Below are 25,555 nucleotides of genomic sequence, written 5' to 3'. Positions count from 1 at the left end.
TTGTATTCCAAGAAATACATAAAGATTCATTTTGAAATTGCTCGAAACAGCAATGTATAACATGCCTGGTGTGGAAGCTGAAAATCGAAACAATCCTAGGTGAGGTGGCAAGTTGGTGAATTCTAACATATTTCGGATTTTCTGCGTTACTTTACAACAAAACTAGAAAAACTCTAGAAAGAGAACTGCGGAGACTCCATTTTGGATCGATTGGATTCGCGTTTAGCTGTCAAAAAACGAATTCAATCGAACATTGCCTATCCTTATAACATTGGACGTGTTGCCATGCAATGCCGGGGCATACGTTGCCGAAAATTCTGTTTTTATCTCCGCAGTTCTCTTACTAGAGTTTTTCTAAACAAAACGTCTTGAACACCGTGTCATTATGTCATTACCGGGATTGAATATATTGATAGATTGGCTGAACTATATCCAACATGAGCGCTCTCTAGTTTGAACATGGAAATATCATAAGAATATTTCAGCTTCCGCATGTTGTGGTTCACAAACATAGATTAAGTTAGGAGCAACTCGTGTCATAACTTTTGCCTTATTCAGCATTATGAGAGATCACTTCTTCGAACGAATGAGCTTTGCATTCTTAGTATCGACAGAAAATTGAAACGAGAGTCGGATACGATTGAACCACGTTCTTTTGTAAGACCAATCCGTTGTATTGTAGAATCGGACTACTTGTTTGAATTCATTGTGTTGGTTACCAAGATGCTCTCCTAGTGGCTTTCATCCTCCCAGAGCGTAATTTGTATTTGGTCGAACTCTTAATCTCGCCAAGCTAGCATCATATACTATAGTATACATAATAATTTTCTGCTTCAATTAGCACAAATTAATTGACCATTGTGGCATGCAAAATAGTGATTTTTTGTAAAAATTTATTGCAGAATAGTGAAATAACTACTACAACTGAAAAAAAAATCGGCATATTTTCGGTGCGATTTAAAGATAATATTTTTTTTATCACTCTTTGAGTCCACCTCTTAGTCGCTTGTTCACTCAGCCATCAGGAGTTTTAACTTGAGGATCTCTGTTTGTTCAGACCCAAACAACCATCATCCGAAATACGACGTGGTCCGGTTCACTTTGAATGCAGATTAGTTGGCCAGGTGCATCGCGAAATTATGTTTTAATCTTGCATTTCTTTATAGGAAAAAAATACTCATATCTAAGGAAACAAATTTTTTATTATGAAAACATAAACAAACACAGAGAGGGAAAATACAAGGTCAAAGCTCACTTTAATCAGAGTTTGTTGCCCGTTGATTTCTTTTGCGGTGAATGTTACTTATGACAACTAAGCAGACGAATTGGGTAGTCGAAGTTGGCTGATTCATGATCCAAAAAACGAAGATCAACTTGTATGGGACCTTGGCGTATTTAATTTGTATTTGGTTATAAGGATAGGCTTCGATTGGATTCGTTTTTTGACAGCTAAACGCGAATCCAAAATGGAGTCTCCGCAGTTCTCTTTCTAGAGTTTTTCTAATGGAAACAATCGTTTCAGTGGTACAGTCTCCCCACAAACAGGCATCGCATAAAGTTGTTAGTTTGATTTTGATTTGAGCTGTCGACTCCCGTTTAATCTAAATTTATTGATTGGTCAACCAATCTTTTCACTTGTATATATACTTGATTTTGTAGTATCAAATGAAAATAAAAATTGGTTTGAATATATGCTTCCTACAGGCTCACTCAACTGTCAAGATATGGCTTAAATTGGACACATCTGACAGTACATGTTAGTGAGCGGATCGGGGTTGCTTTACGATAGAAATAAGTTGACGAATCCATTTTAAATTTAGTTGTAGTTGATACTTATGCACTTCAGATCATGTGAAATGACTGCCATGATTATTGATCTGAAGCATAGTGCTAAGGTCGATCCACAATCAATACAAAAGATTATATTCAACACGACGTTGTGATATTCGAAATCGTTTTTGTTGGTGCAGCATGGTATAAAGTTTTTAAAGTTCATCGTCATGTCGACCATTTGGTGTCCAAAATTTTCGCTTTCTAACACAAACTCGCTTTCGCTGCGTTTCAATTTCAATACTTCTCCCAAAGCATCGCAATGGCTCTTTTCATGACAAGTTGTGAACAAATTTCATTCGGCATCCATGCCAAAATCTTTCTGCATGTTGCACAAATTAAATAGCCCTTGTATGCAATAGTGACGTAAATGTCACTTTGGTCAAATTTCACTGTTCCACAGCTTCCACTGCAATTATTTTTCAACAATTATGCAAAATCTCATTTGAAAAAGATTTGTCCGAGCTTTCCCAAAGGAGACGCGACGATTATTTTTCATCGCAGAAAGATTCGTAGCGCTATTCTGCGCACGATTTGTTGCAATGTGTTTCTTATGGGATAGACGACACTTTACAAAAAGGTGGTGCAATTTTGTGTAAAAACCTTATTGTAAATAAAACATACTGAAACTATAGAAGCACATTTTTCGGTCAGTTTTATTGACAAATACAGTTAAAGTAAACAATTAGCACCCATTAAACTTGGGTAGTACATATTTTTCGGAATTTTTCAGCATTTATTATCAAATGCGCCAATTCAATTCGTCGCCTCAAAATGATTGAATGGCACGATTCCAATGAAACGTACAATATTATCTTGAATGGAATTTCTGCGGGTAGTTCGATCTGCACATTTTTTAAGTCGCTATAAATATATTTACGAATTGGATTTTATTGTTGACGAGACGAGTTACAGTCGACATCCTATTTCGGAATACACCATACATTTTCTATCAATTAATATTCCACTTTGCTAACAGATGATCGAGTCTTCTAAGCGGGGAAATTTCCTTGGGGTTATCAATTCGTTTGTTATACTGCATCTTGAGATTCTAATTGTTCCTGCGGTAGGGGTTTTCTTATAAAAATGCGTTATTTGTAGTTTTGCACTCGTTAATTGTGAGGCTTAACATTTTTCAATCCAATTGTACCACAAATACAGTTTATTTACGAACAATCCCTATTGCTTTTCGCTGTGCTAATGTCCCCCGACACAAACATCCTGAAGTAAAAATGAAAATAAAAGAGAGACTTTTCCTTTTAATTCCACCAGGTATTTATTAATTTGACCACATAACTTTTGTACATTATAGTGTATCATTTCAATCACATGCTATAATTATTCTATGCAAAAATGCTGCTTTGCTGTTATTATGCCATATGAAATAAAAATAGACAATAACTAATTTTTGGAATATTTGGCATCTATCCATCTACCAGTGCAGAGGCCAATTTTCTATATCCTTTCGAATAATTGTAATCTCCAGAAGATCTTTGTGACTATATTTGTTTTTCTAGTTGTCAAAACATATGATCAGTGGAAAAGGGAGAGGGAAAGGGACAGAGAGAGACACATTTTCCATACATAGTATGTGGCTCTACAGCATTTCGGAGTACCTCACATTAGTAAAAATTGCAATATTTTCAAATCGCTTGGAATTTGTGGATCAGACAAGATCGGATAAGTTCAAATATTTTCGGATAGCTGGAATCTTGTTTTGTAATACTGCGTCAGCAACTTTTCCGGATTTTGCCTTTTAATATAACTTTTTTATCATTCAATTTTGGAATAAAATGTTTAAAGAACGAATTTTGTAAAGTTGGTGCAATGCATTACTATTTTCAGTTAGTTTTAGGCTAAAGTTATACAAATTATTGTGTTTAACTACATTTGTAATAATATTGTCTTATTTAATACAGTCATCATCGCTAGAAAGCGATATTGCTGAATATATAACGAAAATGATTCAAAAAACCTTAACCCTTTTATAAGGCCCAGAGATTGGGGCTAATAATGAATGTTATATTAATGGTGGATCGTGGTAGCACTGGCGAATCGCCCGGACGTGTTGTCATTGACGCCCTATATTTTTCAAAGTTTTTCAGTGATATACATAGTGTTCAACAGGAAAATGAAGTCAGTCGCTTAGTAGGTAGTTTTTCTGTTGAGTTACGTGTTAGTAGGTTGAAATATCGCGAGAAAAGTGTGATTTTGCATAGAAATTGGTCGTCACAACTTCGCCATTGAAATATGTGAAGCAGGATGCGCAAAAAATACGCCCGTTCATTCCGCTTAGCGCCTGCAGCGCTGCCTGGACCTGAGTAGCTGATGATTCTTCACAGAAATCTCATGAATTTATTTATTCAAAGCTGGTGAGATCGTTTCATGTCATTTTTCAATGCTTGTCTACATAAATATTTTCCTTTTAGTAAATACGTGCCAGAATCAAAAATATTTTTCATTCTGGAAGTGCGAATATATTGCAAATATCCAATTGATACGTGGATGTATTCTCGCGGGGCTTATTGTATATGAAAGCGACCTCAGAATGTACGTGTAGGAACAGGCATTCTTGAAATGGGTCGTTGGATGTACAATAGAGCTATCGCCTTTCATTTCCAGGGCCAAACATGTGGTCTCATTTTTCAATTTGTGTGGTGTGTGTGTAAACCCTCCTATCTCCCACTGTCCGGCAGCGGTCTACAGAAAAAAAAAGTTATTTCCATGTATTTATATACATACCTGCAAATAAATTGATTCCAGGATATAGGTGGGTACTAGCTAAATTAATTTTCCGTTTACCCATTTCGTATACAGGGCAAACCGTGTTCCGAGGTAATCGCACAGACTAACAGACATAACACTATGAGTGAATTCCCTCAAAAAACGGTCCCCAACACTCATTTGCTTGTGGGTTACCCCTCAGGTTTGGGAACAATTTTTTACTAGAGAATGTTTTACTGCTTGCTCATATGTCAGTGGCGCCATAATTGCAAATGTGGCCACACCCCCAACTAAAAATATATTTAAAATGACCGTTAAAGCGGGCGAAGCATTGTTTTCAAGTGTTATGTCTGTTAGTCTGAAATCGAAAGTGAAAGTAAACAAAGAGAGTAACTCATTGCAGATACGACGTTTTGAAAAGACGCTCAAGATTTCTGTTTCGCTATGTGCACCGAGAAACAAAAACATATGGGATTTTCGATTGATTGACACCGGTGTAGTGGAGTGCACTGGTTTTGCACTTTCTAGCAGAAGTGTCAACGGAACATACCCAGTTTTCTGCACTTCTGCTAGAAAGTGCAAAAACGGTGCAGTTTCAGTGCACTCCACTACACCGGTGTCAATCAATCGAAAACCCCAATACAGAGCCCGCTCATCACTCCCGTCGCTCGCACTCCGCCACGATTCCCATGCACACCCAAGAATACACTCCCAGCCAGCACTCAACGAGTGAACAGACAGAAAACACCCAACGCAAAAAAATTCCATAGCGAGAAAGAGGCCGTCTGCGTCGATGAAGCTCTTCATGTAGTGTGCATACGCACTTTAAAGCGGGATTATCCGGCTCACTTTCGTAATAGCTTTGTTCTCCTCACACTCTTGTTCGCAGCAACAGCGTTCGTTGAGTAGTGCTGAGCGGTGGGCACGGAGATGTATTTGTACGCCCCGCTTGTTTTCGTTCCTGACGATGCTTCTGCGGGAAAGGGAAACCTCCATAATCTCCGACTATCCGACGATCCCTTGGTGAACTTTTCCAGCGATAAAACACCCAAAACACGTCCCGAAATGCCAGCAATTTGGGGATTTCACTTCACACACGACCAACCTGCACTTCCAACTATATTTCATCATGCCACATTGAAATCTAAACCTTTTATTCCGTGGTCTCATTTTTCAATTTATCCTCAATGTCCAGGGGAGATTTTTGGTTAATTAGGTAATGAGCTGGAAATCACCTTCATTTATTTGTGAATTTCTGATCCAGCTTGATTTGTAATTTAATTTGTAACTTGTAATTTATTTATCAGCAGAACGAAAACTTGTCAGTTACATAAATTTTGTATCAAGTCAAAGAAAATGTATTGTATTTATATTCGCACCGATCCCTTTTGAAGTACATCAAACATTAGGATAACTGATGCTTTTTAACGGATAGTGGTAACTATATACCTATTAAATTCGTTTTATTTTTATCTTTGTATTTTTTGCCACTCAAAAATCAAGTTTTTGGATAAAAAATAGTTGCTTTTACACGTTTTGAAAGTTGTCACTGTACCTCAATAAAAAGCAAGAAGAAGAGTTGCCAGGCTCCTAACAAATAGATTTCATAAGACTAGAACACTTATTACTTCATATTCCTGCGTTACGAACGAAACGAAAAGGAAGCAATATAGTTGCCACTGCCTTATAAATGGTTAAATTATCACAATTTTTCATTCATGCAAAAAACTTTTAATCATTTTTGACATAACCCCAATTTTGCCCCGTTATACAGTATGCTTCTAGGTATGCAAAAAAATATAACGAAACAAAAAATCGAAAAAAAAGGTTATTGGCCAGAAATTTGCTCTAGTTACCCCTCTGTGCGTTGCCCGAAATGGCCTTATGATTTAAAAATTAATTCTTAGTAGTCAAATATACGATAACAACAATTACATTTTACAATAGTGCCAGACTTGAAGCTAAGTTTTTTAAAATAATGAAAGTGCATCAAAGGCCTTCCCAAATACTTCACGGAATATCCGTAAAAATCCGGAACCAGCCATTCAGCCAGACCACCACATACAGTGAAGTGAAACCGCTGTTTTTTTTCTGCAAAAGTGATGTTAGCTAAAATTTACGGCGTAAGTGACATATTTGGCCGGCGGCGTCACGCCGTTGGACCCTATCAGCGGCGGTGCGCCGGCGTGTATCGGCGTGCGAATATTGACGCCTGCGCAACTAAAAAAAATCTTAGCAGTACAAATTCCTTTCCCAAATTTTCAGTTTCTATTGTAACAGACTTCGCAGCACATACAAACAGACGTTACAGCTTGAAGAAAATTCTAAAAAGCGACATCTGTTGAACACATTGCACAAAATATAATTCTCATAACTCTCCGAGCTCTCGATCGAAGCAGTTCGTTTTCTGGTGCTGTGCATAAAGTGAACAAGAATAAATTGTCAGTGAAGGTCAACCATTGTTCGAGGCAGTCTTTGTTCGCCGGTGCCCAGGCTGGTGAAGTGAATACCAGAATAGCCGGAATCGCCGCTATATAAGCTAAGTATTTTTTTTTTTTTTCTTTCATTTCCCTTTCCCCGATCGGTCTCTACTTCTGCCCTTTCCCCTGAATATAAGTTTCATCTCTCGTTTACACCACGTGTTATCCTCGTGCCTAAATGGCCGAGGGCGAAGTAACATTGGATGGGAATGATATTCCCATGGATATACCGGATAAACCCGAAATTACTCCCTCCCCTGATTCCCCCAGTCCTCCCCGTATTAAAACATACCCAGCCAGTTCGACTGGACCCTGGGTGGTGTATTTCCGGCCCAACACGAAATCGCCCAATATTCTAGAAATCTCACGGGAGCTGACTGCCAACTATCCGTCCGTGGCTCAGATAACACGTGTTCGAGCTAATAAGATACGCGTTATAGTAAATGACCTCGACCAGGCAAACCAGATTGCTCGCAGCGAGCGTTTTACGAAGCAATTCAAAGTGTATGTGCCTTGTAGAGTTGTGGAGATCGATGGGGTCGTCGCCGAACCGGGTCTAAAGTGCGAAGACCTGTTGAAGTACGGGGTTGGCTGCTTTAAGGACCCTTCACTTCAAAAGGTGAAAATTCTGGAATGCAAGCAATTGTATTCCGCAAAAACTGAAGATGATAAGACAACTTATTCTCCGTCAGACTCGATTCGGGTGACTTTCTCCGGATCTGCTCTGGATAAGGTTCGCCTACCTGTTCGCCTATTTGTACCGCGGGTAATGAACTGCAGCAATTACAAGCAACTGGGCCACACAGCCACTTATTGTGGCAATAAAAAACGGTGCAGCAAATGCGAGGGAGAGCATGAGGATGACGCTTGCGGTGGAGAAACTGAGAAGTGTATTTACTGCGGGGGCCCTCCGCATGCTCTTAAGTCATGCCCGGCGTACAAGCAGCGCGGGGATAAAATTAAGCGCTCCCTTAAGGATCGCTCGAGGCACTCTTATGCAGAAATGCTAAAGAATGCTTCGCCATCTGTCCCTTCCGAAAATTCCTTTGCTCTTTTGGCTGGCGTTGAGCAAGAATCTGACGACCCACAAGAGGGAACATCATTGGTTAACCCAGGGGAATCCAGGAAGAGGAGAAATCTAGCCTCCCCTACATTGCCTCGTAAGGGTGCCAAGGTGTCGTCCACTCAGAGTGCGCCAACCGCAATCAATAAATCCAACGGAAGTGATGCACAAAAGCCGAAGCAATTTGCTCCAGGACTTGGAAATATTAATTCTAACAAGGAGTACCCACCACTTCCAGGGACACCAAAAACCCCAAGTGTCCCCTTTTTTCAAACAGATACTCAGTCCAGTAGCGGACTAATGAAATTTTCTGACATAGTGGACTTAATTTTCACAGCTTTCAATGTTACTGATCCTCTTAAAAGCCTTCTGATACGTTTTCTCCCTATAGTGCAAACATTTTTGAAGCAGTTGACTACTAAATGGCCCCTCCTTGCAGCGATCGTATCCTTCGATGGCTAAGTCATCGAACGAGGTCACCGATTCGATCACTGTTCTACAGTGGAACAGCAGAAGTATCCTCCCGAAAATCGATTCCTTTAAATTTTTACTAAATAGTTTAAAATGTGATGCTTTCGCATTATGTGAAACTTGGTTAACTTCCGATATAAATCTCAACCTCCACGACTTTAATATAATTCGTCTGGATCGAGAAAACCCCTATGGAGGAGTACTTTTGGGGATCAAAAAGTGCTATTCTTTCAACCGAATTAACCTCCCTTCGACACCAGGCATTGAAATTGTCGCTTGTCAAGTTTTAATCAAAGGTAAAGACCTTTGCATTGCTTCCATCTACATTCCTCCTAGAGCCTCGGTAGGGCACCGAACGCTTTGTAATATCACGGAATCCTTACCGGCACCGCGGCTAGTTCTGGGAGACTTTAACTCGCACGGTACGGTATGGGGCTGTCTTCATGATGATAATAGATCAACATTAATCCAAGATCTTTGCGATAATTTCAACATGACCATCTTAAACACGGGAGAAATGACGCGGATTCCTACACCACCAGCACGCGCAAGCGCGTTGGATTTATCTCTATGCTCGACTTCGCTACAGTTAGATTGCATGTGGAAGGTGATCCCTGATCCCCACGGTAGCGACCATTTGCCTATCGTGATTTCAATTGCTAACGGTTCAAGACCATCGGAAACAATCAATGTATCGTATGACCTCACACGGAACATTGATTGGAAGAGTTACGCGACCGCGATATCCGTTAAAATCGAATCCACTCAAGAACTTCCTCCGGAGGAAGAGTACAGGTTTTTGGCTGGCTTGATTCTCGACAGTGCGAATCAAGCTCAGACTAAACCAGTACCCAGCGCGAATACCCATGGACGGTCTCCCACCCTGTGGTGGGATAAAGAGTGCTCAGAGCTGTACGCGGAAAAGTCCACTGCATATAAGGCCTTCCGGGAAGACGGGTTACCCGCTAGCTATCTACAGTACGCGTCGTTAGAAAGGCGAATGAAGAGTCTAATGAAAGCCAAAAAACGTAGTTATTGGCGCCGGTTCGTCGACGGGTTAACGAGAGAAACAGCGATGAGCACTCTTTGGGGTACGGCTCGACGTATGCGTAACCGTAATAGTACCAACGAGAACGTGGAATATTCAAACCGTTGGATATTTGCTTTCGCCAAGAAGATCTGTCCGGACTCTGTCCCGGTACAGAAAACGTACCGCGCCGCGTCTCCTCACGATACCGCGAACGAAACACCGTTTTCGATGGTGGAGTTCTCACTTGCTCTCTTATCATGCAACAATAACGCCCCAGGGTTAGACAGAATCAAATTCAACTTGCTGAAGAATCTGCCTGACACTGCAAAAAGGCGCTTGTTGAATTTATTTAACAAGTTTCTTGAGGGTAACATTGTCCCTCATGACTGGAGGCAAGTGAAGGTCATCGCCATCCAAAAACCAGGAAAACCAGCCTCCGACCACAACTCATATCGGCCGATTGCAATGCTGTCCTGTATTCGGAAGTTGTTCGAGAAAATGATCTTGTTTCGCCTCGACAATTGGGTTGAAGCAAATGGCTTACTGTCAGATACACAATTTGGCTTCCGCAAAGGCAAAGGGACGAACGATTGCCTTGCGTTGCTTTCTACAGAAATCCAAATGGCCTATGCTAACAAAGAGCAGATGGCATCAGTCTTCTTGGATATTAAGGGGGCTTTTGACTCAGTTTCTATCTACATTCTGTCAGAGAAGCTGCACCAGCATGGTCTTTCGCCAATTTTAAATAACTTTTTGCTAAACCTGTTGTCTGAAAAGCACATGCACTTTTCGCATGGCGATTTAACAACATCGCGATTTAGCTACATGGGTCTTCCCCAGGGCTCATGTCTAAGTCCCCTGCTCTACAATTTCTACGTGAATGACATTGACGATTGTCTTGCCAATTCATGCACGCTAAGGCAACTTGCAGACGACGGGGTGGTCTCTGTTACAGGGCCCAAAGCTGCCGACTTGCAAGGACCATTACAAAATACCTTGGACAATTTGTCTGCTTGGGCTCTTCAGCTGGGTATTGAGTTCTCCACGGAGAAAACTGAGTTGGTTGTTTTTTCTAGGAAGCGTGAGCCGGCGCAACTCCAGCTTTTATTAATGGGTGCAACGATCAACCAGGTTTTCACATTTAAATATCTCGGGGTCTGGTTCGACTCTAAAGGTACCTGGGGATGTCACATTAGGTATCTGAAACAGAAATGCCAACAAAGGATCAATTTTCTCCGAACAATAACTGGAACATGGTGGGGTGCTCACCCAGGAGACCTGATTAGGTTGTACCAAACAACGATATTGTCGGTGATGGAGTACGGGTCTTTCTGTTTCCGCTCCGCTGCGAACATACACTTCATCAAACTTGAGAGAATCCAGTATCGTTGCTTGCGCATTGCCTTGGGTTGCATGCACTCGACCCATACGATGAGTCTCGAAGTGCTGGCGGGCGTTCTTCCGCTAAAAAATCGATTTTGGGAACTCTCATATCGATTGCTCATCCGATGCGACATTCTGAACCCGTTGGTGATTGAAAACTTCGAGAGGCTCGTCGAGCTTAATTCTCAAACCCGATTTATGGCCTTGTACTTCGACTACATGGCACAGAGCATTAATCCTTCTTCATATACTCCCAGCCGTGTTCGTTTCCTAGATACTTCTGATTCTACTGTATTCTTCGACACATCCATGAAGGAAGAGATTCGTGGAATCCCGGACCATATACGCCCGCAAGTGATCCCCAATATATTTTATAATAAATTCCGAGAAGTCGACTGTGACAAAATGTTCTACACTGACGGATCAAATCTCGATGGGTCCACTGGCTTCGGTATCTTCAACAATACTATCACCGCTTCATTCAAGCTCAATGATCCCGCTTCAGTTTACGTCGCAGAGTTAGCTGCAATTCAGTACACCCTTGGGATCATCGACACTCTGCCCACAGATCACTACTTCATCATTTCGGACAGCCTCAGCTCCATCGAGGCTCTTCGTGCGATGAAGCCCAAAAAGCAATTCCCATATTTCCTGGGGAAGATACGGGAGTCCTTGTGTACGTTATCTGAAAAATCTTATCAAATTACCTTTGTTTGGGTCCCCTCTCATTGCTCTATCCCGGGCAATGAAAAGGCCGACTCATTAGCAAAGGTGGGCGCATTAAATGGTGATATATACGAAAGACCAATCTGCTTCAACGAATTTTTTAGTATTTGTCGTCAGAGGACACTCAACAGTTGGCAAACCTCGTGGAGCAATGGTGAACTTGGACGATGGCTACATTCCATTATCCCAAAGGTATCAACGAAGCCTTGGTTCAGGGGGATGGATGTGGGTCGGGATTTTATTCGTGTAATGTCCCGACTTATGTCCAACCACTACACCTTGGATGCGCATCTGCGGCGTATTGGGCTTGCGGAGAGTAGTCTGTGCGCTTGTGACGAGGGCTATCACGACATCGAGCACGTTGTCTGGGTATGCGCCGGGTACTTGGACGCCAGGTCTCAGTTAAAGGATTCCCTTCGGGCCCGAGGTAGACCACCCAATGTCCCAGTCCGAGATATACTGGCAAATCGTGATTTCCCCTATATGTCCCTTATTTATACTTTCATAAAAACGACAAATATCCCAATTTAGCCCCTCTCTTTTTATTTCTCGTTTTAGAAGCTTTCTCTTGCCTTGTGGGACCGATCAGCTCCAGACTGCAACTATGTAACCGCCGTCGCACTTACCACTACGGAAACTGAAGCGAGAGCGACTCAAGGTCCGATGACTTTTGAAGGATTCCCCGCGGGTCCGAAGAATACCATCCGCCAATCCGACCTACTAGACTGAGGCGGTAATCTTTCGCTGATCTCCCGTTTGAGCGAAAGTTGCAAGTTTTGCTCTTCTCTCCCGGTCACCATCTACGCTTTCTCTCCCCTGTCCTTGATACAACTGCTTCTACAGCCCCCCTCTGAATATCTTGACCAAGCATAAGTCTCCGCTAAAAAAGTTCAAATTTGTATTCTGTATTCCTAGTTTTAAGATAGTTGTAATTTTACCTCTTTGTTAAAACTATTGTCCCCCATCTTGTAAATAGAATTGTATCCCTAGTCTTAAAACACCTGCGAATTTTCTCATAAATATTTGTTCCCCCTTTTGTGTACCAAACTATATTGTTAGTTTTAAGATAACTGTAAATATTTCCTAAAAATTATTACTATTGAATTCCTTGTTTTAAAATTTTTTCATAAAAAAAATCTTTCGCCCCCTCTCTTGTATATAGAATCTTATTTCTAGTCTTAAGATAGCTGTAAAATTTTTCTTTTTTAAAAAAAATATTTCAACATTGTAACCTCCTAGTTTTAAAATATACAAAATGTAAAAACAAAAGAATTTGGCACCGCCAAGCTAACGCATTTGTGCCTATCAAATAAACGAAATGAATAAAAAAAAAAAAAAAATATAATTCTCGCAGCCATACCAAAAAAAAAATTTCAGCTGAAGCTCCAATAGTGCCCACCCTGCTTGCCGAATGCAAGATAATAAATGAAAGGTAGAACTATTTTTACAGTTGTCAAATTTGAAGAACGCATACTACGACTTCGCATGAAACAATGATTGCAATGGACAAATTTGAAGAATGCAGAATCGCGGCTGTATTTCAATGACCCATATTATTTATTGTTTTATATTTGGGAAATTAAGCAACGGTAAAACAGATTTTGTTTTGTTTGAGGAAATTAATTCTTGTTATCGTTTCATTGTTTTTTGTTTCTATTTAGTCTTCTTTGCCATCGCTCTTTTAGAATCCCGCAGATATCAGGTACCCTAACACAAGGCGTTATTAATGGCACGGTGTATTTATTAGAACAACTTTATGCAAAAAAATTCAGCATCTCTGAAACTTCGGAATATGAAAGAATGGGCTTTCCCCTTTCATTTGAAACTAAGATCAAAATAATCCGTCGGGGGGTCTAGAGCAACTTTTTTTTAAGTTTTTTTTCGTAACGATATAGGTTTTATTACTGGAGCTAGTTTATATTCCTGTCCCTAGATGGTGCTTTATACATTCGAACAACACTAAAAGTGAGAATTTGATAGAAAACTTAATTGTCTACAAGTTTGTTGACCACTAAAAATTGATCTGAAATTATTCGGAAAAGTTGCTTAAGATTTTAACAAAGTTATATCTAAGATAGTTTCACACGAGGCCTAGTGGTTTGGAAATATGTTTTCTCGCACTTATTATATTACAAAAAAAAATAATTGGGTTTAGTGGCATGAAAATATTAGACGGGATTCATTACGTTGACAATTCTAATTGACCTTCTGAAAATTAGGATGTTTGACAGAGTCAGAAAACTATTTGTGCTTTTGGTTTGTAATCTTTCCCGATAGTTTCGAAGGAACTACCATTCATCGGAAGGTATTGCTTGCTTACAAGGGTTTGCTTACATTTATGTTTTAGAAAGGACCATACGTCGTATAATTTTGGTTATGGTTGCTTAAGTCAGCTACTATAATTCCGATCAAGACGAAATGTTGGGACACACCGTTTCTAATTTAACGCAAACCACAGCAGTAACTGTCCAAATTATTGTTTAGCGTGAAACGATTTATTCAAATTTTCTCCGCATAGCATATTGTGGCAGTTGGATTTTACGGCCATTTCCTATCAATTATGCGAGATATCGTTACTAAATTGATCCTAGATTATGCGAAATGTATTACTTTTGAAAACAAAATATGATACGAGTACAACAAAAACCTTATATACATAGAAGTCCTCGAATATATCCCAAAAAAAATTATCTTGATCCAAAGACTCAAAGTTTTTTGTTAACAGTTTGTCACATTGAGTTAATTTTGCAAACGGATTATCAGCGTTTCTAACCATGCGTTGCAATGAAATCCGCGAAATAGTGCAATGGTGCGTTAAAAGTTTCATTGAGTTTGTTCGAATGTAAAGGTTGAAGTTCAGGACAAGTGAATTTTATACGAAGATGCCAACAGAGTAGGAGATTCATGTAAGAATGTTATCAGTCATCCCTGAGAACAATCGAAAAAATGAAAAAGAAGGCATACATCATAGCAAAAGCTGTTTCTGCGGGAGGAATCACTTACCATCATGAACAAGAATATTAATATCATACTAGTTTTGTCAACACTTATCTAAGACTTTTCATCTCAAACATATTAATAGTGCCTTGTATCAGGGAATTATAATTTTCAGCTGAAAGATGAGACTTTCCAAGCTCTCAAATTCCGCTGAATTCACTGTTGAACTAAACACAACTATTTGGCAAATAAAAAAAGTGCTTATGAATTGACAAACCACTAGGTCTTCTGTGAAGCTAACTTAGACTTAGAATTCGTTAAAATATTAAACAACCCTTCCGAAAAATTTCAAATCGGTTTTTAGTTGGTAACAAAGTTGTAGACAATTAAATAATCTATCAGAGTCTCACTTTCAGTGTTGCTCGAATGTCTACAGCACCATCTAGGGGCAGAAATAAGAACTAGTTCCATTGTAACATCTATGTTTTCACGAAAAAAAAATCCAAAAAAAAAGTTGCTCTAGACCCCCCGACGGATTATTTGGATTTTGGTTTCAAATGAAAGGGGAAAGCCCATTCTTTCATATCCTGAAGTTTCAGAGATGCTGAATTTTTTTGCATAAAGTTGTTAAAAAAAGACACCGTGATGGCATTACTGCGCAGAAATATCACTTTTAGTGATCGTGTAAGGGGCCGTACACAAATGACGTAGCTTTTTTTCGGCGATTTTTGACCCCTCCCTCCCCCATCCTAGCATTTGGTCACAAAATTCTAACCTCCCCTCGTAAATAACGTAGCATTTACCTACCCCCTACCCCTTGTCCCATGAAAAGCGATCCGGGGATGAAAAAAAATAACAAATGTTTTTCAATTATTTTAAATACATGTCCTTTCAAAATGTTTGACAACTTTTATCAGCATTTTCATTATAACAGCAAATCGCGTGCAAAAAAACCCATTTCATGACAAATATAGTGTTGATAGTTTTGTTTTGAATTTTATATGTCAAGGGGAGCATGAAGAAAAGTTCTCTCAATTCACAATCCTGCAGCTGCCAATGATTCTAAGAAGCATACGTTCATCCAAATTACTAAATTTTGTTTGGTTGAATCCGAAGTGAAAATTTAATGCAGCTTCCAAACTAAGTCTACTAGTTAGAAACATTAGCTAACTAATGTAGCAAGTTAAATACGCATACAAAATCTTTTCGTATTTTTGCGAACTTGTAATTCCGCGAATCGTAAAATTTATCTCATGAAAAACCGCATCAAAAGTAACTTGTTTGAATTTAAATTTATTTCTCTTGAAAAAGGAGGATCATTAAATTGTTTTCTCTAAACAATGGGTTTTAAACTTAATGCTACGTCGCGCAACTTCTGACCCTACCCTCCCCCTCGTCACACTTCGTCACAAATTTGGTATACCCTCCCTACCCCCCAAAATGCTACGTCATTTATGCATGACCCCCTATTTATTTGGTACGTATTGGTCGTTAGCTTTACTGGTGACCGATGTAAGGTAAACACGTGGGTGTGGGAAGTGTTCTTTTTATCTGATTTTTAGTTTTTGGCCAGTAATGCAACATTTATTTTCAAGTGCAAATTCCCTATTGAATATATCACAATCAACAATCAAATTCAAAGTCTCCCTCAATAATACACTTCCAAATTGATGAGAGTTTCATGCAAAAACGCTCACACCTCTATTTCAAAGCATACACATACAGTGCATAGTATGCTCAGGATATTTTCGTACGAAAAACCAAGTCAGTACCCACAAGGAGAGATATTCATATCATCATTGGAATTGAAAATCAATGGAAAAGTATTGAGCGGCTTAGCTGCAATATGCATCGTATGAGCAACTGTGAATAGAGCATAGTAGGGCATGATTTGAGATCTTCATCAAAATCAAATAAACCTGTCATCTTTCAATAGTTTTGGCGATAACTATAAATAAATATACCAATAAAACAAAAATTTAAGGCATTCTATCAAACACCTTAAGATTTTTTATTACTATTCTAAACTATTCTAAACGCATACGCTCATAGATTAGTACATCAGATTATCTCTTAAAGAGCTATGAAGGGAAGATTTTTCCAATGATGGTATTCAGATTAGACTGAAGATCTACAAACAAATGTATAAAATTACATCATTTTTTATTCGCCAGATTTCGATAAATTGGAACCACCCTAGCTAAGTCGTAATTAAGGACTACCCTAGGAAATCAACATGTTTCTGTTCACTTACGAAGTATCTGTTTTGAGAAGTTAATAAAATTCACTTTTGCGAAATTTAAAAAATAAAACTTCTAGAGCCACCCTAGGCTGTCGAATTTTCGTTTTAGCGTCCTAATTTAACCAAAATCGAGTTCAGCGCACCAAAATTACCCTTAGATGATATTTTCATTCATTTTAAACTACTTTTGAGTTTTTGTCCAGCTTTTGTATGGAGTTGATTCACTGTGCAATGTGATAATCATGTGCTTTTCCTGAGTTATAGCCTAGAGATAGCTTAGGAGCTTTGAACGTTCAAAATCATGATTTTATTGATCAGATTTTGTATGCTTATATTTGAACGTCGTGGAAGCCATAAGCATTTTGCCACCGGTGATCAGCTCGTTCGTACCTAGAAGAAACACTCCCCGCTAGCAGTAACCAACAAAAAGCGCTCTCAAAATTGCCTTCGCCACGAGATGTGTTAAGCAACCGCACAACAAACGGTTCCACAAAACTGTTCTCATCAGAAATTGAATTGAAATTTTCATTTGGAAAATAACTCCCCTCTTCTCCGGTTCAATACTATCTATAACAAATTTCTAAAAAAGTGCGATGAAACTAATATATGTTTAGGAATGGATGTGCATGAGTAAAGTTGAACTATGACTCTGCGTTTTTTGCAATTATGACGTTAACGCCAATCAAAATATTCTCCACGAAATCAATTTTTGTGTTTCGTGATATTTTCAAAAGCAGGAATAATGTTGCAACAATCTGTTCTGTACAAATAGTCCTGTGCGCCGCCGCACCACACCGCCGGTAAATTTTAACAAACGCCGACGCCGAAAGGCAGACTGGCGGCGCGCCGCCGACGCTTTTATCTCACGCCGACAATTCGCGAACTCGAAAATCGTTGACTCATAATTTTATCCACAAATCTAGGAACATTGTCTATGGTCCGAATATGCGACGTTAACTAATTCATGATTTATCACATATTGATCTTTATTTGGTATTAGTGGTTGTGAATTAGATCACAAAATTAACAAAGTCTTGATAAACACTTCCACTTCCAAGATGTTAGTTAATGAAATTTACGATTATGTGCCTGATCTTAATCTTTGCACGTAATCAATTTCACTGGAACGCATTTTTCAACCGATTTATGATTCCTAATATGCTGTATGAATGAAATAATTAAGAATACTATAAGACACGTGACTCTGTGTAAAAAAATCGACGGTAAGCTCAAGACTAAAATATCACGACAGCGCGACGAGAATTTGCGAAAATCGTTGCACATCGAAAACTAGAGATGCGCTTAGACCATTTTCAATCAGACTTGTTTAGTGATCAGTTTCAACCCCAGGAGCTAAAATATCTATTATGAATGATAGTAGGGGAATTATGGGTAAAACCGACACCCCACCACTTTTCCTAGAAATCGAATTTTTATTCATTTCATAAAGACACTTTATTATTAGCACATAGAGCATTTGAAGACAAATTGGATTTACGTCAGTACGTCGAATGTCAAAAAATAAACAAAACATGCGACAGGAGCGTTTTTACTCTTCTGTATGTTAAATTTTGTTGGTGGATTTTAAGGTTTTAACCAAACAAAAGATTTTCAAATCACCACTTTTTCAGTATCAATTATTATTGGCCTGTCCTATGATCAACTGGGTGCATTTAAGACGAGTTTGAGGTATTCAATATTTTTTATAGCTTTTTTAAAAATTGTGTGCTGTTGGGGTTAAACCGACATACTGTTAAGATGGTTGTGTTTATTTGCGATTCATTACAAAAGGCTGGGGATCTTTGTGACACTTCACTTACACTATTAGCACACTATAGTAATAGCAGAAATACACAGAAATACTTTTATCGTGCACAGAAAAACATATTTTGTAGTTTTAATTTTATTTTCATGCACATATTTGGAGCATGAATATAAATGTAAAATTAAGTTCCACCACAAATACATACGACTTGTCGTGCTTTCTTTGACGAATTTTTATTGTAATTTTGCACGTAGATTGAAAATTACAGTTTCTTTAAACGGAAAACCAATGCACCTCCAAAGTATTTTTACTCGAATACTGTTGTAAAATGAATGACATGTAATATTACACGAATGAAAGTGTAAAATCGTATGCTGTTTGATGCTCCAATTGATTTTAACGTAATTTTCAATCAAATTTTGGATTCAATCGTTGTATGTTTACATTCGTATTGATTTACATGTCGTTTAAATTTCATTATTTTTTGGTGTGTGTTTATTTCTTATAAGTCTATTTGAAAATCAAATATTGGAATTTTTATGTATCAGTTTCCATCGAAGCTTTTGTTCTGTTTCTGCACAAAGCTTATCAAACCGAATTTCTAGTGTACTCTTGATTTGTCATAGATGAACTTTATCACAGTGAGACATTGATCTTTTGTATACATCGGTAGATCATTGATGATCAGAGTCCCGAAAAATCAAAGTCTGAACCAGGTATTTTACTAAAAAGTATGTGTCACTTATATGTGAATGAATCCTATTAGCAGAAAGTAGAACACTTGCAAATCTTCTCTTACGAAATAAAATGATACTGAAGGTTGCAATGATGTACGTAAGGATTATTTGAAAATATCCTTATTAAGAAATATACCTGTAGCATAAAATACTCTTGTTTATAACACTACGCTTTCGAACTCTCTTTCCCTCACTACATGATGAAACTACAAAAAGCACATATTTGCATCATACGTATTCACACTTTATTACTCAGGAATATATCACATTTTTAATTAAAAAAAACAGTTTTTAATAAATTAAAGAGAAAATAAATTAAAGTGGGTGTCGATCTTACCTCTATGGGTGTAGGTTTTACTCGCAGTTCCTAGATGAAGCCACTTTACTTTCCAAGTTTTGCAACCAATAATTTTTAATGAAACTATTTTTTTGAAGGGCTGGCAAAATTAAGCCTTGTTAAGAATTTTCTGAAGAAAAATTCTGCGTAGAAATTATCATTTTATTGGTGTTGTGGTAACCCAGAAAAAGTGTTAAGCTTACGGTGTCGGTTTTAACCATAATTCCCCTAACTGCATATTTAGGTTACGTCAGAGTGTAGATCTGTATAATTCCAGCATATCTAGCATACTTTTCACTTAAGATAGAAGCAAATCTTATGTTGAAGGAAAATGTAGTGCCACGGAATCGTATGCCTTGTCATCGCGGCGATTTTGTACTTACAAGAAGTAAAAGTAAACGCCAGCCTGGAAAATGAAGTAATGTGTCTATCTTGAAAGGTGTCCTTAGGGGCCATGCATAAATGACGTAGCATTTTGGGGGGTAGGGAGGGTATACCAAATTTGTGACGAAGTGTGACGAGGGGGAGGGTAGGGTCAGAAGCTGTGCGACGTAGCATTAAGTTTAAAACCCATTGTTTAGAGAAAACAACTTAATGATCCTCCATCCCCAAGAGAAATTAATTTAAATTTAAACAAGTTACTTTTGACGCGGTTTTTCATGAGGTAAATTTTACGTTTAGCGGAATTACAAGTTCGCAAAAATACGAAAAGATTTTGTATGCGGATTTAACTTGCTACATTGGTTAGCTAATGTTGCCAGCTAGCAGACTTAGTTTGGTAGCTGAATTAAATTTTCACTTCGGATTCAACCAAACAAAATTTAGTAATTTAATTAAGATGAACGTATGCTTCTTAGAATCATTGGCGGCTGCAGGATTGTGAACTGAGAGAACTTCTCTTCATGCTCCCCTTGCCATATAAAATTTAAAAAAAATATTAACACTATATTTGTCATTGAATGGGCTTATTTTGAACGCAATTTGCCTTTTTAATGACAATGTTGATAGTCAAACATGTATTTCAAATAATTGAAAAACATATGTAATTTTTTTTCATCCTCCGGCCGCTTTGCACGGGACGAGGGGGAGGGCGTAGGTAAATGCTACGATATTTACGAGGGGGAGGTTAGAATTTTGTAACCAAATGCTACGAGGGGGGAGGGAGGGGTCAAAAATCGCCGAAAAAAGCTACGTCATTTGTGTATGGCCCCTAATGACCATATTCGACCCACTGGGGTTAATCGCCAATTTTCTTATGTATCTTAAAGTGCTCTTACAAGAAGTGTGGCGATCAGGAGTGGGCTGGGATGAAAAAATAATGGGAAATCTCCTGGATAAATGGAGAATATGGCTACGAGTACTTCCAGAAGTACAATTGGTATCTGTACCTAGGTGCTACCGCACATCAGCATCCGATGAAACTACTACAATTGAACTCCACACCTTTGTGGATGCGAGCGAGAGCGGTTATGCTGCAGTATCATACTTCAGGTTCGAGGAGGGCGATGATATAGAGTGCGCAATCGCGTCAGCAAAAACACGCGTAGCTCCGCTCAAGTACGTGACTATTCCACGACTCGAGCTACAGGCCGCAGTCCTAGGAACTCGACTCGCTAAGAACATCGCTGAGCAACATAAGCGGCCGATTGAGAAGCACTGCTTTTATACGGACTCAAAAGATGTCATGCACTGGCTGAATTCGGACCACCGTCGGTACAGTCAGTTTGTGGCTGCAAGCGTTAGTGAAATACTTGAGTCTACTACAACAACCGAATGGTACTGGATTTCGACGAGGCTTAACGTCGCAGACGAAGGCACAAAGTGGTAAAAATTGCCTGATCTTTCACCAAACAGTCGTTGGTTCCGGAGTCCTGAGTTCATGTAGACGAAAAAAGTAAATTGGCCAACTAACTGCACTAGCTTCGGATCGACGGACGAAGAACTTCGTTCTAGTATTCTACACCACAGCGTTTGCGCATCAACCGTGGAGTGGGAACGATTCTCGAACTGGAATCGATTATTGCGCTCGATGGCATGGATTCAACGATATCTATCAAATCTTCAGCGGAAAGTGAGGCATGGTAGCCTCCAGTATGGTGCATTATCCCGTGATGAGCTGAAGCTGGCCGAAATGTGCATCTATCGCTTGGCACAGAAAGAAATGTTCCCGAAGGACTATTGCCAAGCAGAAACATCCTTTACAACAAGTGCGCGAAAACCTCTTGTCGAAAAGGGCCAGCTGTTCAAATTACATCCTGTAATGGACGAATATCAAGTTTTGCGTATTCCTGGACACATAGACGAATGCAAATTTGCTAGTGATTCTGTAAAACGGCCAATATTTTTACCCCGGCAGCACTACATAACTACAGTCGTACTTCATGATCTGCATAAGCGCTATCATCATCAAAATCATCAAACCGTGCTAAACGAGCTGAAGCAAAAATACCACATTCCTCAAGTACGCACACAATATGATCGCGTAAAACGGAACTGCCAGCTATGTAAAATACGCAAAGCAACGCCACAACCTCCAATGATGGGTAGCCTACCAGCAGCCAGATTAGCAGCCTGCGCACGACCGTTTTCGTACATAGGCGTAGACTACTTTGGACCACAGCAAGTGTTAGTAGGTCACCGTGTCGAAAAACGATGGGGCGTGCTAATAACGTGCTCACCGTGCGCGCCATCCACATTGAAATAGCACACATTCTCACGACGGACTCCTGTATCATGGTCATCCGTAATTTCATGTGCAGAAGAGGAATCCCACTTGAAATTTATAGCGACCGAGGAACCAATTTCATCGGTGCCGATAGGGAGCTAAAATGTGTTGGAAACTGTAGATCAAGATCATATGGTAAAAGTTTTTACAACAGGTTCAACACGCTGGAATTTCAATCCACCTGCTTCCCCCCATATGGGGGGAGCTGGGAACGGCTGATCCAATCCGTGAAGAAAGGACTCATGCAGATCAAGCCACAAAGACTACCAACAGACGAGATTTTTCGGAACATGGCAATGGAAATTGAGATGGTCGTGAACTCTAGACCCCTGACCTACGTGGCAGCTGACAATGAATCCTTATGAGCACTAACGCCAAACCATTTTCTCCTGGGAACATCGAATGGTGTCAAACCACTTGTGCTGTACGACGACAGCGCAGACACCTTACGCAAAACTTCTCAAGTGTACGCTAACATTTTTTGGAAACGTTGGCTAACGGAATATCTCCCCACCATTACGCGCAGAACGAAGTGGTTCCAGCCGGTGAAGCCTATCCAAACGGGTGATATCGCCGTTGTCGTGGATCCTGCATTACCGAGGAACTGCTGGCCGAAAGGTCGAGTGGTGTCTGTTTCCCACTCGAAGGATGGACAAGTACGCAGCGCCGTAATTCAAACATCAGGGGGGATTATGGAGCAACCCGCAGTAAAGATTGCCGTTCTGGACGTCGGATCAACATAGAGTATACTGGTTCTATGGCTTCAGCATACTGGGGGGAGTGTTACGACAAAGCCCCCTCGTCCATACAAATCTTCTTTACCGGTACCGGGAGACCTGTCCGATCGAACGTCAACTCATAGACAGCGACAGATGAGCAAGTCTAGTTGGGAAGCGGACTATATTCTCTCTATACAAAATTAAACATCTACAAATTTATTATATACAATCGGTAAATTACTTACTTATCTTAAGAAATATTTAACTTAAATTTAAACTATAGACTACAAGCGAAATTTAAATTTAATTATTTATAATTATTTGGTGAAAAACTAAGGTTTATACCTTGAAAAACTAAGGTTACATGTGAATTTAATAACCATAATTTATATAAACTTATGTTATAACTAATGCAGGTGTGAAAGGTGGCCTACGCTTTCTGTGGGTTTAATTTGAATACGCAGTAGATTCAACCGTAAAGAGTATTAACTAATTAATTAAGTAACTGAGATTCGGAATATTCTATGAAAACCTAACCTAAATTACAGTTGCTACAAACGTGGAGCAAGAACCGAACCGATATCAAAAGAGATTAAAAAGGCACTAAACGTAAGAAATGTGACCATTACTTTAAATATTCAAATAACCTTAAACTATGTTTCAGAAATTTTATAATCCTATTAATAATAAAGATTGTCGAATTGGAAAAGCCGCGGTTCCTTGCAACAGTATGATAATATAATTTTACATGTTTAAACATACATACAAACTCAAGCCTAGAAAAATCGCTCTATGCCATCATATAGGGTTTCGATTTGTGCAATCAGTGAAAGTAAATTGAAAATTTATTGATATGTTGCAATTTTTTGTTGATAATAAAGCTAGTAATATATATATATATATATATATATATATATATATATATATATATATATATATATATATATATATATATATATATATATATATATATATATATATATATATATATATATATATATATATATATATATATATATATATATATATATATATATATATATATATATATATATATATATATATATAAATAAGCGCAGCAAAGTGGGAACAAAAAATCTTTAACGTTTGAATTTGGAACTGATATCAAAATGTTATTTCGTTTTTCTGTAATTTTGATGTTTTACTATCCAAGTAAAACAACGCGATTGTAGACACTACTGAAAAATGCTTGATTAGTTTGTATTGCTAACAGACCTGCTGTAACGAAACGCTTCAGAAAGATTCATGAGCATGAGCATCTATGTTGTTCAGAAGGAAAATTTACTAATTCCAATAAGCGGGATTGAAAAGTTACTGAAACAAAAAAAATACCACTAATGTTCGAGCAACCATCTGAGACATACACTTTTTGGTCGCTTAAATCCGTTTTTTTGTAAAAACACCACTCTATGTGACTGTTTCGAACAAAGAAAACAGAGGAGGTATTGATATTGTGATTATGCAAATTATAAAGCATTATTCGAGTTCCACTAGATAATTCAAAGCTGCTTCCTACTTTCATTCTTAAGGATGACAAAGTTTCATTGAAACCGTAAACCATATCATTCCAACGAAAATAATCAGAACTATAACTGAGCAAAAATCCTACGAATAGCGATAGAAATAATGTGAAAGTGGCAAACATTACAGTAAAAACGGTCAAATGTTGTCATAGCCAAATAATGCGCATCTCCCCGAAAACCAAACTTCATCAGTTACTGGTTAGTTTCATACCGATAAAACGACACCGATGAACGGATGACACACTACACACGGTTGTCTTTTGGTGGTTATATTACTCTACACAAACGCCACGGGTTTCGACCGAGCCAGATGCCAAAGCCTCTATTTGCGATGGTATAATACATGCCTTCTTTCACTTTCGCTTCATCTGTAGTCATGCAGTCCTTATACAGCATCCAGTGAAGTAATAAGCGAATCGTACCGTTGTGGGATATCCATCGACGATTAACTAATAAATGCCAGACATTGACCCAGTAGAGATAGGGTTTCTGTGGATAACCGTGTTATTAGTGTGAACGAATTATAGTGTGAATTATTTTTATGCAAACATAAAATAGTTAATTTCAACAGTCAAAATGGGGCACAGGTAATCTAGTAGTTCATTTTCTTATTACATTTTTCATTGTTGTGTAATACCGCTCTAAGAGACTTAAACGGGCTAAAAGCGATGAACATAAAACAAAAGAATTCCGTTCTAGTTTGTCTTCATTCATACACCATATGTTATTGTGTACCTATTTATATTTTTGGTGAACATGAAAAATCTAAATCCCAAGTTTACGATGTACCTTGTGCTGTAGCCCAGCGATCCTTTCTAATGAAATCAACACATTATCATCCA

At 38.7% G+C, this 25,555-nt stretch overlaps 1 protein-coding gene across 4 annotated transcripts in view; it reads left to right on the top strand.

Moving 5' to 3' along the window:
- The window catches only part of LOC131689287 (uncharacterized), an 80,251-nt gene that overhangs the window by 21,864 nt on the left and 32,832 nt on the right, over positions 1-25,555 (top strand). Inside the window, exon 1 of one of the 4 annotated variants that reach the window (XM_058974267.1) lies at positions 14-99. The exons of 2 other annotated variants lie outside the window; for them this stretch is intronic. In XM_058974267.1, coding sequence (XP_058830250.1) covers positions 53-99 — 47 coding nt within the window. In that variant the 5' untranslated portion in view covers positions 14-52. Of the gene's footprint in view, positions 1-13; positions 100-25,129; positions 25,301-25,555 lie in introns of those variants that run through there. One more of the 4 variants, XM_058974271.1, reaches the window with a different exon arrangement.

The sequence above is a fragment of the Topomyia yanbarensis genome, chromosome 3 (genome assembly GCF_030247195.1).
Source record: "Topomyia yanbarensis strain Yona2022 chromosome 3, ASM3024719v1, whole genome shotgun sequence".
Classification (NCBI taxonomy): domain Eukaryota; kingdom Metazoa; phylum Arthropoda; class Insecta; order Diptera; family Culicidae; genus Topomyia; species Topomyia yanbarensis.
The sequence above is the reverse complement of the archived record's forward strand: the minus strand, read 5'-3'. Positions and strand labels throughout refer to the sequence as shown.